This window comes from Conger conger, chromosome 3 (genome assembly GCF_963514075.1).
Source record: "Conger conger chromosome 3, fConCon1.1, whole genome shotgun sequence".
NCBI lineage: Eukaryota > Metazoa > Chordata > Actinopteri > Anguilliformes > Congridae > Conger > Conger conger.
Window position 1 is genome coordinate 43,628,848 of NC_083762.1, and position 15,959 is coordinate 43,644,806.

Below are 15,959 nucleotides of genomic sequence, written 5' to 3' on the forward strand. Positions count from 1 at the left end.
ATCTTGGGTTACAACCTGTCTAGCTGTAGGGGGTCTTTAATGTGTGGCTGCTGAGTGGATCATTCTGTTCTGATCCATATATAAATATATTTTTAATCCTTTTGATAAAAATTGAACAGAACCCGAAGCATCTAGCAAATAAGACTGTTCCAGTGTGCTGAACTATGCAATTGGTGCTTCATTGAAATATTATCCAGGAAGGGAGAGTTTTGTCAACAAGAATGTTGCAACTTCACATAGACCAATGGCTTTAGCTAGTGGACTGTGGAATAACAAATTGTGGCTGGCAGGTCTCCTAAGGTCATGCAGGACTATTACAATTAAATACTGTTGGACAATGGGAAATACAAATATTTAATAAACGTGTAGTGGAAATGCAGAAGTTCATCAAAATGAGCCACCTTTAACAATGAAAAATCAAAACGCCTCCACAACCTTGATTTTCACACATTAAAAATAAACCACATTCAAGGTTTTCAAGGACCTGTAGGATCGCTTACCAGATTGCATTACGTGCCTTAGCTTTTAATGGCAACGTTTTCTAGACATGACAAACTGTAAGGAAGACCACCAGATATCTTGTTTTTGTTTTTATTAGAACAAGCACTATATAGCAGCAATGTACAGTGTTCATGAAAAGATATGTATGTCATTATACAATTGCACTTCTTTAAAAGAAACCCATTAGAAAATGGATTTAAATAACTAAGCTGATAGCACAGCACTGTGCCCATAGAGTGGCACAGGTCAATCTGAAAAAGGAAAACTAAAGGAAAGGCATCTGCAACATTCATTGGCAGGCTATGTCATTTGCACATGCAAGTATTATTGACGTAACAGTTGATGGGTGTAAGGGATGTTGTTCCTGCAGTCAATGAGATGTGCAGTGGTAACTTATGAGTCTTAGTTTTCTATTCAGTTTGCTGCTCTGAGAATGTGGAACATGGAATGCATGTTTTGAAAGATGAGATCTCCATCTCAAAACAAAAAACGTTATAGTAGGCTTTCCACACAAAGTTATTCAAATCTTCAAGTCTTTTTTTATTGCATCTGTTATAGCCACAACAGATGAGAAATGTCAATGTAGCACACAGCCTGCAGAACCATGTTTCTCAGGAGGAGAAACCACCATAAAATTGTAAACTCTAGTCTTTGTAAAGATCAGAACATCAAAGAAGACTTGATACTGAAACGCATTACAGCTGCCATGAAAACCACACAAGTCTACAGTTGCTACTTTCAACATGTTATGACTGGAACGAGTGTTAAGATTCAGCCTTTGATGCATTACTGCACAGCTGAAAGCTGGGCACGGGCAGAGTGTTGTGGAATCTGAGCTACCGGTACCTGGAGAGATTATAAGTGGTTGTGAATCGTTTATGGGAAAGCAGTGGTTGTACAACAAGAACGTAAGTACCAATCCAATGCATCAACAGGTTTGTACAAGTGTTTAAAAAAAAGAAAAGCACAATGCATTTCTGGTATTTTGGAAAATTTCGGTCCTGGTCACCATTCAAGCATATTCCTCATATCTGTAAATACCAGTGAATTCTTCTCCTCTCTTGTAGCATAACTGCATGCACAAAATACAAGGTAGAATTCTAAATGCCCACAATAAAACAACTGTAATTATGCATCAAAAAAAAAAAAAAATAGAAGCCAAAGGCAAATATCTTTGTAAGCATTTTGACTAATTCTACCCACTGGCAACTGAATCACTAATTTGGTAGTGTTTTTTTGAAGTTTTTTTTTTTTTTAAAGTAGTTTGATTATAGGGAAATAATTTCAAAGACGATGCTTATATATTTTCAGATGACTATTCGACAACATAGAAGTCAAATTGCAACAAAATGTATTGAGGTGCACTCAGATATTCAAATGGGTGGCCCACGTTAACTGACCTGTACATCGGGAAATTGATCGATGGCCATGTCTGAGGACATGATGTGGTGATTCTATGCAAGGTCAAGGCTTCCGTGAGATACTGTTATGAGAAAGGGAACTAGCTGCTGACTGGAACAGATTACTGAGAAAACTAATTTCTTTATAGTTAGCAAAAAGAAGGAAAAGAATGTGAAAATCAATCATCAATACAAAGGTAAGGTTAGCCTTTTGTTTCCAGAAGCCAAACGCACAATGCTAATATTCTAATGCTAGGCTACCGAACATTACTTTAGGATAGGTGGCTGTTTACACATTTTTGCAGAGCAAAACTAAATTGAAGAACACCAGCTTTTCAGGTTACCAGCCAAGGAAAATAAAGGGCCAAAGTAAAATGGTTGAAAATAATTCCTCCTAAAGTGCAGGTACCCAAAATGCTTGACTTAGAGGATCCCGGTTTGCTGAGTAAATTGCGGATAACTTGCATCTGCTAAATGACATTATGTAATGTCTGAGGGCTCAATGTGTTAAGGCACAGCAAGTTGAACTGTTGCTGAGAAAGCTCATTTTTACAGAAAAGCTTTTAACTGATGCTAAAGTTGTCGCAGGTTATGCAAGGCTGTCAAGCCTGCTTACTCGTTCTTTCCTGTGACATACTGATGGTACGCAAGAAAGGACATACAAGATGATTTCCTCAATGGGTCGGACATTTTCTGAGATGAAACAAATAACAACCACAAACCAACCAACATAAAATGGATTTAAATAACAAAAATCACCCCCCCTCCCCCTCAATCAAAGCTGGATTATGTTCTGTTGCTCCCGAGCCTCAACTGTGAATTCAGTGTAAAATGTTACTTTCATTATTCACTGATAACACAAAACAATAAGAATAAGATGAGCTTAATAAAACCCACTTAGATGGCTCAGTATACTTACCAAGCCTCCATTTACAGATACAATGGTAAATTACACTCAGCTGCACATTTAGTCAACTGAAACGTTAATCTACAGTATGGATTTATAAGAAGGCAGTGTTGGCCAGTGTATTTTTTTCTTTTTCTTCAAATACCAATAAAACTTTAGATCATAACCAAATACAGCAAAATGTATTTTTAAACATTAAAATGAATTTCCCTTTCCATTTGGTATCTTAAAAACAAAACGCGGACGTGCACTTCTTTGGCTTTAGAAAATAACATTCAATTAAAAATCGGACAAAAAAAATGCATACTTCAAACACAATCAAAGCATTGCAATGCTTTTGAAATCCTAAAATTCATGAATAAGCCAATGCACCGTCTTCAACCGCACAGTGCTGTCGTCACATTTCCTATTGGGCCGCTCATGCAAAATTGCTACCAATTATTTTCATTCCTCGAGTTTAACTGTAGGTGGTGCCGTTCCGCTATACATTTGCTCCACTGAGCTGTGAGAAAAACATTTGGCCCTACAGTGAGGGTCATAAATGTGGAAACCAGAAACTGGAGGACACCTCAACCTCCACAGTGCGACGGAGGGTGCCCGTTTACTCCCTAGTAAAGCGGGAAATCATAAAGGTTTTCCAAGGAATTTGGAACAGTCACCTGTCGCTCGCAGAATCCCCGGCAAGGCTTCTGGCCAAGGGAAGAAAGAAATACACCATTGCCCTTTAAGTACAGTGAGGGTCAAACTGACGTGGGGAGTTCCGATCAGCGGCCTCCAAATACACGCTGGAGTTTAAAGTACAGGCTGGTGCCAAACATTCCTGGCTGAAATACGTCCACATCATGAGTGGAGCACTTGACACGTAGTCTCTTATTTATAGACAAGCAGTTAGCGGTTTCATTCTTCATACAAGCAGGGGTGGAGGTTAACTCCAAGTAACCAAGGCACAGGCAGGCTGTGCTGTAACGAAACGGTCGCTAACGGACCAATAGCATGTCTACGTCCAGATTCTAAGTGACTGGCTTTTACTAGTTGGCCTACTTCATTTTTACTTATATAGACTATCTCTAATGGTAAGTATTGGTAGAAGCAGTAGTACTGTATGTGGTATGGGTGCTGATGATGATGTGGAAATGTTTGGGTTCATTTTGTGCATAACCAGATCACTCATAGCTGCGAAAGCTCTTTCAAGTAGAATGAGAGATTGAAAAACGCTATTAACAGTATACAATGGTATACTATACTGGTTCCAGTCTCTTTAAATTATAAATAGAGTTTCATTGATCATGCCAACTATTTATATTCTTGGAATAAAATCATATTTACATAGGACGTGCTTGTCCCTAAAGAGTATAGGGCTATGAAATGGATTCAGCTAAACGAAAGCTTTTCTAAGATATATTTCTCCAATGACAAATGCGTAGGCTATTTTGTAAATTCCTCAACCTAATCATGAGAAAAAAAGATTTTACATAAATATTACGTATTTTCATTATTTTCTTTTCAAATGCCACTGATTTGTGAGACACACATGAATTTGTGTTAACTTATGGCAATGAAAGCTGCCTTAACATGCGTGTAATACTAATAGCTACCAGCAACTAACAGCCCGATTCGAACAGCAGTCTAAATCAAGTTTTTTCCACTACAGCTTCACAAGTGTTTGAATATGTTCTGCAGTTTCTGCTAAAAGACATTTTAGCAAAGGCAAAGACATACTCGGAGGATAATAGGGCAAGAGGACGGATCTACGAGTCAGACCGCTGCCCTGACGACCGTGTCTCTGCGAGTCGGCGAAGGGCATGTAGTCCTACAGGGGAACGTTTCGGTGATGGACATTGTTGCCACTGATGATGTTCACTTCTCCACTGGTTCTGTAGTCCCAGGTATCCGTGTGTGTCATGGTCATGGTCTTAGTGATGAGGGCGATCAAAACAAAAACTGTGCATAGGTAAAAGCCTTTTTGTCTGAGATTATATGTTGGAAGCAGCCCTTCAGATGCTACCAGAGCTGAGGGCTCTCCAGTTTGTTGAACCCGGGTGCTTTGCGGAGCTCCCAGTAACTATTGTTGGAGACCCACCTCTCCCTTTGATTGGCATCGATGACTTTCCTGTGAGGAGAGAGACAGAATGTTAGAAACAGGAGAAGGCTGGTAAATACTAGGGATGGGCATTTTACAGTATTTCCATGTTTCGATTAACTGGCAAAATTTCATTGATTAGCCGATTAAAAATCTATTTTTAGAACACCTGTAATTGGCTGTACAAGCATGCCCCAATAGGCTGGAACACAGCTAAAACCATATAATTCTGTATGAACACATTAATTAGCTATGTTGCAACACAATATGGGCAGTAAAAACAAAAAATGACCATGAATTTATGGTTGCAGAAAAGACAACTTATGTATATAATGGTGTAGCCTATCACCTGTAATATTTCCACACTCCAAATATTTTGATGGCATGACACTGACAAGAGGTGATTGTATGAAAATGGCATCATTACTAAGATATTCAGCAATTGGCGACTCGCTGAACAACAAATATTCAAAATATTCTAACTATAGGACATTATCTAAGGAACGAAACGGAACAGCAGGCTGCCTGTAGACACAGTTGCCTGCTAATGCGTGACTTTGCGTTTGTTATTTCAAAAGTGATAAAGGGAAGTCACAGGTTTTTGGCTGGTTTTAAGAAATCTGGCTGCTCGTTTGGATGGAAATTTAACAAGCAACCAGTATTTCCACATTTATAGCTAGTCTACTATTGTTCAAGGACTCTAGCAAGCATTTTAGTTTTACAGTTGATTTAGGTATTCAACTCAACCCAGATGTTTGGGCTTGTTTTAATGGCGTAGGTCCCTTATTTGTCTTGAGAAAGCTGGCAATATCACTTTCAGTAGTGTGTGAATGCGTTTGTGTACGAGTGTGTTTGTGTGTGTTCTGTGTGTATTGGTGGGTGTGCTGTGTGTGTTTCGTTGGGTTCAGCACTCTTTCCATAACAGCAGCCAGCTGGCACAGGCAGATCAGATGAGGGCTGTTCTTGTGTAACCCAGGCGTCCTGTATGTGTCACTCACTTGAAAAAGCGGGGCAGGTGTCTAATGTTGTTCTCCTCCTGCCACTTCCTCCTGGTCCTCTGCAGGTCCTCGATCCGCTGCTTCTCAGCAGACGCTTGCTCCACCATCCCCTCCTCCAAGTACCTGCACACAACCACCATGCTTTAAAGGACCCATATTGTACACCTTTCCAGTGTTTTATTTTAGGTCCTGATACTTCCATAAGATGGCGTTTGTGTGGTTTTAAGTACAAAAAACAATTTCTATCCAGTTTTTCATGTCCATTCATCAGGGCCTCTCATGATCTTTACCAAGAACAGGCTGCTTTAGTGACTGTGTCTTTAAGGCTCATTGATATCAATTAACCTCTGTTCTGATTGGCTGGCTAGCTCCAACAAGCTGAAAACCTTCTGTGCTGAGTGCTTGCATTTGTTCTGGTGGGCTGCGCTGAAGTAAACGAGTAGATTGTTGTGATATCATAACCTCACCGAAGTCCAAACGGCTCATTTAAATGCATATTTTCTTCATTGTGTGGTTTTAATTGGCATGCATTTTGATACTTTCACAGTGTTTATAACATTTCAACATGTTCATAATCAATATAGCCATGTCATGGGACCTTTAACCAGGCCCCAGCTATTTCTATTGTACCCATTACCAACTTAAATGCAGGATTGTTCACGTTCTGGAGCTTTTCGATATTATTGTTTTTGTAAGTGTATCTTCACCTGCCAGACAGTTTGCAATGAAGATTATTTTAGAGACTTACACAAGTTTCTGGCAGCCTGTCTACTCTACAGTGGCTGGCAAAGGGGCATTTGTGCAACTGTCATTGTACATAATTGTTTGTACATCAGCTTGGATTGGAACTACTTTTTTTCATCCTGAAGGTGGCAGCAGTGGACAAAGTGTACCTCTGATCAGGCCGGAAGCGGGCGTCTGAGGACGGCAGAAGGTCTTTGATCTCCGGGCACAGTTCGTTGAGCTCGATGGCAAAGCGGGTGAAGCCATAGTACAGTTCATAGTCAGTGGGCATGGACCCTGGGTGGAGAGGGCACAGGAGAGGCAGACATTTTCCAACAGGAAAGGACCTTAAAGGACAACTGCATTACGAGGCGCAAAATATAAAAATTTGCCAAGCCCTGTTTGTGAAGACTTGTAACTGATCAAAGCACTAGCTAGGACGTGCAGGTGTTCCCTGATCAGACCTGTCTGGCAGTGTGTTCTAATGACCTTCATATGCACTCTCTCTATGTTGCTTTGGATAAAAGCGTCTGCTGAATAAAATGTAACGTCATGTAACGGACATTCCCGAAACGGGGTTGTGAAACGACCGAAAGCTTGGTGAAACGTTGACCATACCTGGTCTCCAGACGCACTTGGCGGACGGCGGGACGCCACAGTACAGGCCTTCGTGCCACTTGCCGAACAGGCGGTGCACCACTTTCCCCTCCTGGTCTATGACCACGCCCTGGACCTCGTTCACGTTCGAGCTCCAGTAGTTCCCCTGGAGGGAGACGGAGCAGAGCAGTGACAAGCTGACGGTGACAGACCGGGCGTGTTAACCGCTCGCACGGACTGACTGTTCGGTGGGACAAACACAGCTGATAAAGACATCACTGTTTTACTGTGTAAATCAGAAATATATACTAATTAAGGCGGGAATTTTGGTAATGCTTTAGTTTCCATCCCGTTAATTACCTTGTATTTACTGGGTAAGGACATGTCTACTTGTGTAATTATTAGGTAACTACTTTGATTTCGGTGGTACTACGTCAGTAGGTACCAAACTAGGCAGGAGGTACACCTGTTCCATTACTATACCTTACTTTATGTTATATGTAAGTACTATGCACATACATTTTACAGCGCATTTCTTAGTAGTTACCTATAAATCTAAATAGTTACTGAATTTGTAGCGGGTATTTACTAGGTAATTAACAAGATGTAAAATAAAGCGTTACCGGAATTTCGACTGCTGGCTAATGAAAAATTTCTCAAACATTGCTCTGATATACAGTAAAAAAGTACATTTTAAGCAGCGCCTTGACCTTGTAATCTATAAGATAAAATAAATATTCCTTTGTTTGACTGTTTCCGACCCGAAACTTGCCTTGACGAAGGTGAGCTTGCAGATGCACGCGCTGCTCCGGTTGTTCCTGATGGTGATTTCTCCATAGTGCTCGATCCACCGCCGGCCACTCAGGATGTTGTGTATGCAGGTGGTGACTTTGTTCCACTCGTAGTGATCGCCGAACCTGGGTGCACATAACTACCGTGTGACGTAGAGCCTCGGTGACTTCAACGCTCAGTCTCCCGCCACACGTCCTGCAATTCCACTGAAAACCGTTTTTTCCCGCCTGTGGTGTGTAATACGCTCTGTAAACTGCAGCAACTCCCCCCTCCTCCTCCCCCCGCCCCCGGGCCTAGCACAAGCAGCTGCTGAGTCATGAGGCATGACATCATCTCTCTAGGCTGCAGGGCATTGTGGGTGACGACGTGGGTTTCTTCCCCGCAGTGGCGTCATGAGCTGATGGATTCCCTGTGGGATCGGCAGCTCTTTGAGCGCGCTCAGTACCCCCCTCCCTCCAGCTACCCCCCAGGAGCACAGCTGGGAAATGAGCACATCAGAGCACTTCCTGGACCACAGCACAACACGAATCTATGACTGCAGTGCCCTACAAAAGGCATTATGGGATATTAGAGTGTCACTAAACAGTTTGTCCCCAGCTGTTAAATCCTCCACACACAGAGAGATAGGAAGAGGGGAAGGAGAGATAAAGAGGCAGATCGAAGCATCTCATTCTCTCCATCTAAACAGAGACACACACATGCAGGCACACACACACAGACAGACACACACACATAAACACACATGGACACACATACACGCACACACCCACAGATACTCAGATGCACCTACACACACACAAGAAAGAGAATCGGTAGTGTCTTGCATCTCACCTCGGGAGCATTACATTCACTGTCCCCACAGGCAATATCTCCATGGACTTCCCCCAGAATTTGTTTTTCCATCTGACATCTGAAAGGCCAAGCAAAAGAGGACCGGTCAACTCTGCAGTTAGGACACACATGCATGCAGTCAGGACACACTGGCATTCAGGACACACATGCAGTCAAGTCCACTTCTGTGTGCGAGTGCTGGCTTATTTTTCCCCTCCGTGCGGAAGAAAAAAAAATCCCGGCTGCCTGTCCTAAATATTGATTTTCTATCAATTAGCTTTGTACAGACATGGCAATAAGTTCCTGTCTGGAGGAGCAAGCCGGTAGATAGCGTCCTCATTCACTCTATTAGAGGCTTGAGGGCGTGAACGGCATCTCTTACCTTGCCAGAAGGTGAACTTTTTGGATTCACAGTGACAAGCTGAGATGGGGGGATGATGGCTCACCTGTAAAAAGGACAGTTGCAAACAGTAAGACTGCTTCTCTGAGGTGGCTGGAGTGTAACGGCCATTTTATAAGTTTGGTGATGTCTGATTGTTGCCACCGGCGATTATCATGTTTGATGTTTGACATTTAGAATATAATTGAGCGCCTTTCGCTGAGATTTAAATTGTACTGAACTTTGACCCCATCACTGACAATATTATTATAGGATGTTTTAATCTCAAGTCGCAATCTTCGGAATGAAATAAAAGTAAACTGGCCTTAAAATCATCGACTAGCTTAACCTTAAAATAAATAAATGTTTCTTTAGTTTGATAAACACAGTGCCTGTATGCTACCAACCGGGCAAAGATTCCGTTAATGACTCCACGTTCGGCAGTATGTTCTTATCCGTTTACACGTTTACACATTTTATGAGCGACAGCGTTCAATATCAAAGTAGAGCAATAATGGAATGTTGGTTACACTGTAGCGATATCTGTCGGGCTATCATCATTGCCAAACTATAAACTGGCTTTAACACAGTTTCATACTCTTTTGTTGGATGGTTTATGCCACAGAATAATCAAATGGCTGTCTTTTTAGCATATTTTTACCTTCCCCTACATCAAGTTCTCTTACAGAGGGTAACCAATTCATACACATATAAGTTAATAAAGTAATGACAAACAACTGTGTACGCCTTCCATGGCAGGAAGAACGGCTTGCAATGTGTAAAAACAAAAGACATGGACAACAGAAGCCAAAAAGTTAAAAGTATAACATTGATTGTTATAGTGTTATAAAAGATTGTGTTGTGTTCTATTAAGAGGAAATGGCATTTCTAAGATGAATGATATCCAGTGAAATTCTCTCAACTGAACGACAGAACCGGTGCACAGTGCACACCCGTTCTGCCATGTCGTCATCTGAAGACATGGACTTCTGCCAGTGAAACAGGACACTGGTGCTAAAGCAAGGGTGAAGGGTACAGAGGACACAATAGCAGGGCCACTAAATATGATGCAACACAAAGGGGGGAGGAGTCAGCACCGAATGCCAACATTCCAGCTGGCACAAAAGCCAGAGAGAGGCATTGTGGGAATGTTGCTGTTGCTGCTCGGAGGCCTAAGGGGGGATTCTGTATTGTGCAACAGTCCTGCCAGTGCCAGTTTAACATACAGCTACTCACTTTGGAACAAGAGAGGAACTGCACAACTCCACCTGCTCTGAAACCGGTGCGATGGGTCTGTCTGTCAAATTATATTTCATTTGAATAATTCTTATAATTATCATACAGTATGAAAATACCATTATAGTGCACATGACTATAGAACCATCCAGAAGACTTAGTACTTGATGATATAACCACCATGTAGGTGTAGGAGCACAGCTTGGCCAACATGTGACTTATATGGGTTTGCAAATACGGGTTAAACAACTGAAAATGAGTCCGAGGCTGACATTTTTTTTTTAATGTAGTCATGACATAAGTTAGGAATAAAAGAAAGTGAAAGGACATACCTGTTCAGAGAAAAAACAGAGGCCCTTGTCTTCCCGGATACATTCATAGGTCTCTCCAAGTAATGGATTGAATGGTTTACTTCCTGCTCTGTAGTATGTGGATGAGTATCCAGAGACAACAAAAGCAGCAACCAGGACCTGGTGGATCAAAGATTACTGACTGGTTATCACAGAGTTAACATTAGGCCAGAAAATAATTACAATTGATGTAATAATGCCAACTTTTAGTTTAATGCTCTCACTGAACTTGGCAACAACCTGAATGCATCTTATTTTCAGCGGGAGGCTTCCAATTGGAAAATAATAAAAGCCAGGGTGCGTTTGCGATCTCAGCACGCACAGCCATTAAAACATCTTCTTGAAAAATGATTACTTAAATATTTAATTACGTAACCTACAATGAACAGTGAATACAGGTTTTAGCGAACGCCGCAGTTTTGCGGCTGAGCCCTGCGGTCTCAGGTCGAATCTGGACCGTTGCCGGGGACAGGAGGGTTCACATTTACGGGTTTAGGCTTTTCTCTGCTCTCCAGCCACCCCTGCCGGGCTGTGGTGTGAAAACAAACAGCCAGAGGAGATCGGTCTGTACTCTCCAGTATCAGCAGCAGAGCCCGGGCATGAATGCATTACATTACATCACATTATAGGCATTTGGCAGACGCTGTAATACCTCAAAGTGCATAACCATAACAAGGGACGGGTATGCTGAAAGGGAAGTACAGTGACCACATACAGTGCCCTCCTAATGATTGGGACAAAGACCCATCATTTATTTATTTGCCTTAATTAATTCCATCATATTGTATTTTGGTTTCACCATGTAGAACTGACCGCATGCAGAGTGCCCCCATTTCAGGGCACCATCATTTTTGGGACACTACAATGTTATGTAAATTAATGTAGTCATGTATTTTGGTACATATACTTTGCATGGAATGGCTGCTTGAAGCAGTTGCTTGGTGTCTTCTCTGGTGACGCTCTGCCAGGCCTGAATTGCAGCCATCATGCTTGTTTTGTGGGCTAGTCCCATTAAGTTTTCTCTTCAGCATATGAAAGAATGCTCAAGTGATTTTTTTGCTTTGAAAAAAATGTTTGGAATCATTGCCTTGTTGTAGAATGAACTTCTGGCCAATGAGATTTCAGACATTCACTTGAGCAGATAGGATGTGTCAATACACTTCAGAATTAATTTTACTACTACCATCAGCAGTTATGTTCTATCATCAATGAAGATAAGTGAGCCAGTACCTTCGGCAGCCATACATGCCCAGGCCATAACAACCAATCAGCTTGTTTCACAGATGAGGTGGTATGCTTTGGACCTTAGGAAGTTCCTTCTCTCCTCCATACCTTGCTCTTGCTATCACTCTGATATAAGTTACTCTTTGTCTCATCTGTCCACAAAACCTTTTTTCCAGAACTGTGGTTGCTCTTTTAAGTACATCTTGGCAAACTTGTGGCTAACCAGTGGTTTGACAAATTCACACCTGACTTCTGAAGAATGTTTCTGATCTGTTGGACAGTTGTCTGGGGATTGGTCTTTCTTAAGTAGAGAATTCTTCTATAATCAGCTGTGGAGCTTCCTTAGGTGCCGAGAGCTCTCTAACACCTGCATTAAGGCAAGTAAACACTGAAATGGGGGGCCTATGTATTAACACCACTGTAATTTCTACATGGTGAAACCAAAATGTATATAAATCTGAGAATGTGCACTTTAACCAAAATCAGAGGCAAATCGAGACATAATGGCTCTTTGTCCCAAACATTATGAGGGCACTGTAGATAACTTGAAACCTGTAGATCAGTTTGATGAGAAGACTACCAAGAAGCAGTGATAAAATTTGGAAAATACAATGCAAGGAATAATAAAACAAATATACACAAGCATGAAAAATGCAGCTGTAAATAGTTTGATTCACTGCCATAAATGAAGATAAGTGAGCCAATACATTTGGCAGCCATACAAGCCCATATTGTTTAAGCCATGGCAGTTGAAAACATATGCTGCGATTGTAGAGCCAATTCATGAGTCATTTACTGGATGCATTCAATGGCAAGGACATAGGCAAAACTTGCCCTATTGCATAGCCTACATATGGTGATATTATGGTTTTGAAAGGAGAGGGGTTAACGTTAAACAATGATGGTTGTGTTTCAGAAATATTATGCTTACTCTTAACTGTTTTAAGGCACTTTTTTCAAGAATAGACACGATTGGATTAAAGGATTAAAATATGGATTAAAGTGCTTTATAATAAATGGAAAGGAAAGGTATACTGAAAGTACTTAAATTTGTGTAGGGGTGTTCCCACCAAGATGTGGCAGATGTGGGGAGGTGAATCATGTACACGTTCCGAAAAAAGATTTCCGCAAAGGCTGCGCTTGCGTACCCTCAGTGAAATCCCATCTGGAAGCCTCCCTGTGCCTCCGAGGAGCATTTAACAGATCAGAATGTCTTTAAAGATGGCAGACCTAGATCGGATTCCGGGTCATGTCAGGACCCAGGGAAAGCAGTGGATATAATATGTGATTGGAATGAACTCAGTGGGTGCTGTGTGGCATACCATATTCTCTCTGGGGTGTTATGAGTGTAAGTTATATACCAGGCGCTCACAGGGGCAGTGTGTATTTGGGACATACCATGTCTTCTACAGGTGTGGTGTGTGTTAGGGATGTACTATGTGTTGAACAGGGCGATATGTTTTAGGACTTATGTCTTCATAGGAGAGATATGTATTAGCCTTCATAAGGATGGTGCTTCTCAGGTTCTCAGGGATTCATCATGTCTTCATAGGGGTCACATGTACTGGAGACACATAGGGAAGGTGTTTTGTTGGGTTTATCATGCTTTCATAGGGGTGATGTGAATTAAGGACACACAATGCCTTGATAGGGGTGGTGTGTAAGGGAGATACCATGTCTTCATAGGAGTGATATGTATTAGGGACGCAGAATGCCTTCATAGGGGTGATGAGTATTAGGGACATACCATACGCTCGTAGGGGTCGGTGGTGTCTGCAGCCTTGTCCAGAAGCTCAGAGTACTCCAGCTCTTCGAACATGTGCTGCAGCGTGTTGAGTGGCTCGTTCAGCTCCACGGGCATGGACACCTTGGAAAGGTCTTTGCCGATGTTGTTCCGCAGGATGTTCCACAGGTTGATGTTGCTGGTGTTGGGGGATGGGGCGGGGAGGCACGTACGCCGTCCGTTCCGAAAGCCACTCCCAGCTAGCTCACCGTTAGGCACTGCAAGAACAGGGCATACCTTTTAGCCTGAATGGTAACATACCTTTAGCTGAGGTGAATGATATCTATGTTTGGAAAATACATGGTAATAATGTTTAATAGTATATTTTGGGGCCTTAATATAATGAATAAATGTGGCCAGGTGCTGTGCCTTATATTACAGAATGTTTTCAATGGTTGATGGAGTAGCGTAAGTTTTGTAAAAAAGTATCAAAGCATCAGGTAGACAACTCGCATCCCATTAACAATTAAGAGAAGTCCATTGGGAAAAAGTAAAGAAAGTAAAGAAGCCCAGCTCTCAAGAGAAAAGTTTGTCCCAGTGGAAGGTGCATCACAAAAAATATAAAAATACTGTTAAAGAACCTGGAGTAGTAGTACTGATGACGGTGCTTTGACCAAAATGTTTGTTTGATATTTTTTGTGCACTGGGACAATTGTTTTTGCACCAAGCATTAGCCTGAATAAAAAGATTCCCTTGTTAGCTTGTTTTCTTTAAAACTTTCTAAAACATTTCTAATGGTATGCTTATACTTGATGCTTTGGGACCTTAATATAAACCACCGCCATCCAGCCAAAATAGCTATGGTCTTTGTAACCACCACTCATATAGGTAAATAATCTCATAAATGTGGCTTTAGGCAGCACTATTCATCCCTTCTTTACAGAAAAGGACATGCACTTGGCCAACACTCATTATCGTTTTCTACAGTGTGAGCAACAGCCGTCTACTCTCATAATGGTCAGCTCTAATTTATACCACCTATTTGTCCTGCTATAAACACCATGGCATATATGACTTACAGTAATGATTGTCAGCCAAACTAATGTTATGGGAAGGGGGAGGGGTTGATATTTAATCAGAATTAGCACTGAAAAAAGAGAAAAAGCAGCCAAGGGCAAAACTACAGTGTATAGACAGGATACTGCCAACTCAGACAAGTACATCGCATCTGAATGAAAGATAACCCGGAAAGACCCATTCTATGAGTGCATGTACACGCACACACATGCAGGTCTGCCAGCTTCATTCTCACCGAGAGCAATAGAACAAGCAGGGCTAGACAAGGTTTCAGATGGGATTCTGGCTATACAAAGACAGGGGTTTCAGATGGAAACGGAACAAAATGACAGCCAGTGACTCAGTTAGATTCTCTCTCGACGGTGCGGTGCAGAGACACGTACTTTGCCTGGAGAGGTTGTCCGTGACACTGGCGTTGTCCTCGGAAATGTTATCACTCACATCGCTGACGTATGACTCATCGTCTGATGCCTGAGGAAAGGAGCGAGAGGGACAGGGATTTGTACAGTTTGATCTGGACAGGCGCCGCCAGGCATGCAGATGCAGTACAGTGCAGCAAACCCGTCTCCATTCATCCCCAGTGCTGAGCACATAAGGGACACGCGCTAGCGCATATGAGCACAGGCAAGGGCAAAAACAAAGCGCAGTGAAAGTGAACAGAAAAATATGCATTATGGGAGCCTTTTTAACTACAAACGGAAATATAGCAATCCTAAAATCACACCCTGCATACTACAGAGACAGGCAAAGAGGGCGACTACATATACACGTCTATACTTAGAGGTCCTTAAAGCATATTCCCCATTGGACTGTTCTGTGACATACAAGCACAATATTTGCAGCAATGTGTGAGTTGCTGTAAAGTGAGATTGTAAAGTTTCTTCTTATTTCTTTCATTAATCAAAAATCATTAATCAGATTATTCATATGGCTTAAATGCTGTGCTCACAGAGCCACTAGTCCATATGAATCTCATTTCAACTATTAACATAATTCCTCCATTTGCACATCTAACTGTACATAGAAAGCATGTCAGTTTGGACGGTGAGAGATTTATCGTAGCAGTACAATGACTCTCAGGATGAACGAGGGACCAGTGTCCATTGATCCCATCTGCAATTTAAAAATGAAACAGTCCATC

General features: G+C 41.8%; 1 protein-coding gene across 2 annotated transcripts in view; it reads right to left on the minus strand.

Annotated features, from left to right (window-relative positions):
• Nucleotides 1-575: 575 nt before the first annotated feature.
• The window catches only part of osbpl6 (oxysterol binding protein-like 6), a 64,066-nt gene continuing 48,682 nt past the window's right edge, over nucleotides 576-15,959 (minus strand). For both annotated transcript variants that reach the window (XM_061234270.1, XM_061234269.1), the window contains 10 exons: nucleotides 15,202-15,289; nucleotides 13,766-14,019; nucleotides 10,777-10,914; nucleotides 9,212-9,275; nucleotides 8,830-8,908; nucleotides 7,979-8,123; nucleotides 7,228-7,372; nucleotides 6,780-6,906; nucleotides 5,887-6,009; nucleotides 576-4,918 (listed from right to left, as the gene is read on the minus strand). In XM_061234270.1, coding sequence (XP_061090254.1) covers nucleotides 4,810-4,918; nucleotides 5,887-6,009; nucleotides 6,780-6,906; nucleotides 7,228-7,372; nucleotides 7,979-8,123; nucleotides 8,830-8,908; nucleotides 9,212-9,275; nucleotides 10,777-10,914; nucleotides 13,766-14,019; nucleotides 15,202-15,289 — 1,272 coding nt within the window. In that variant the 3' untranslated portion in view covers nucleotides 576-4,809. The remainder of the gene's footprint in view (nucleotides 4,919-5,886; nucleotides 6,010-6,779; nucleotides 6,907-7,227; nucleotides 7,373-7,978; nucleotides 8,124-8,829; nucleotides 8,909-9,211; nucleotides 9,276-10,776; nucleotides 10,915-13,765; nucleotides 14,020-15,201; nucleotides 15,290-15,959) is intronic.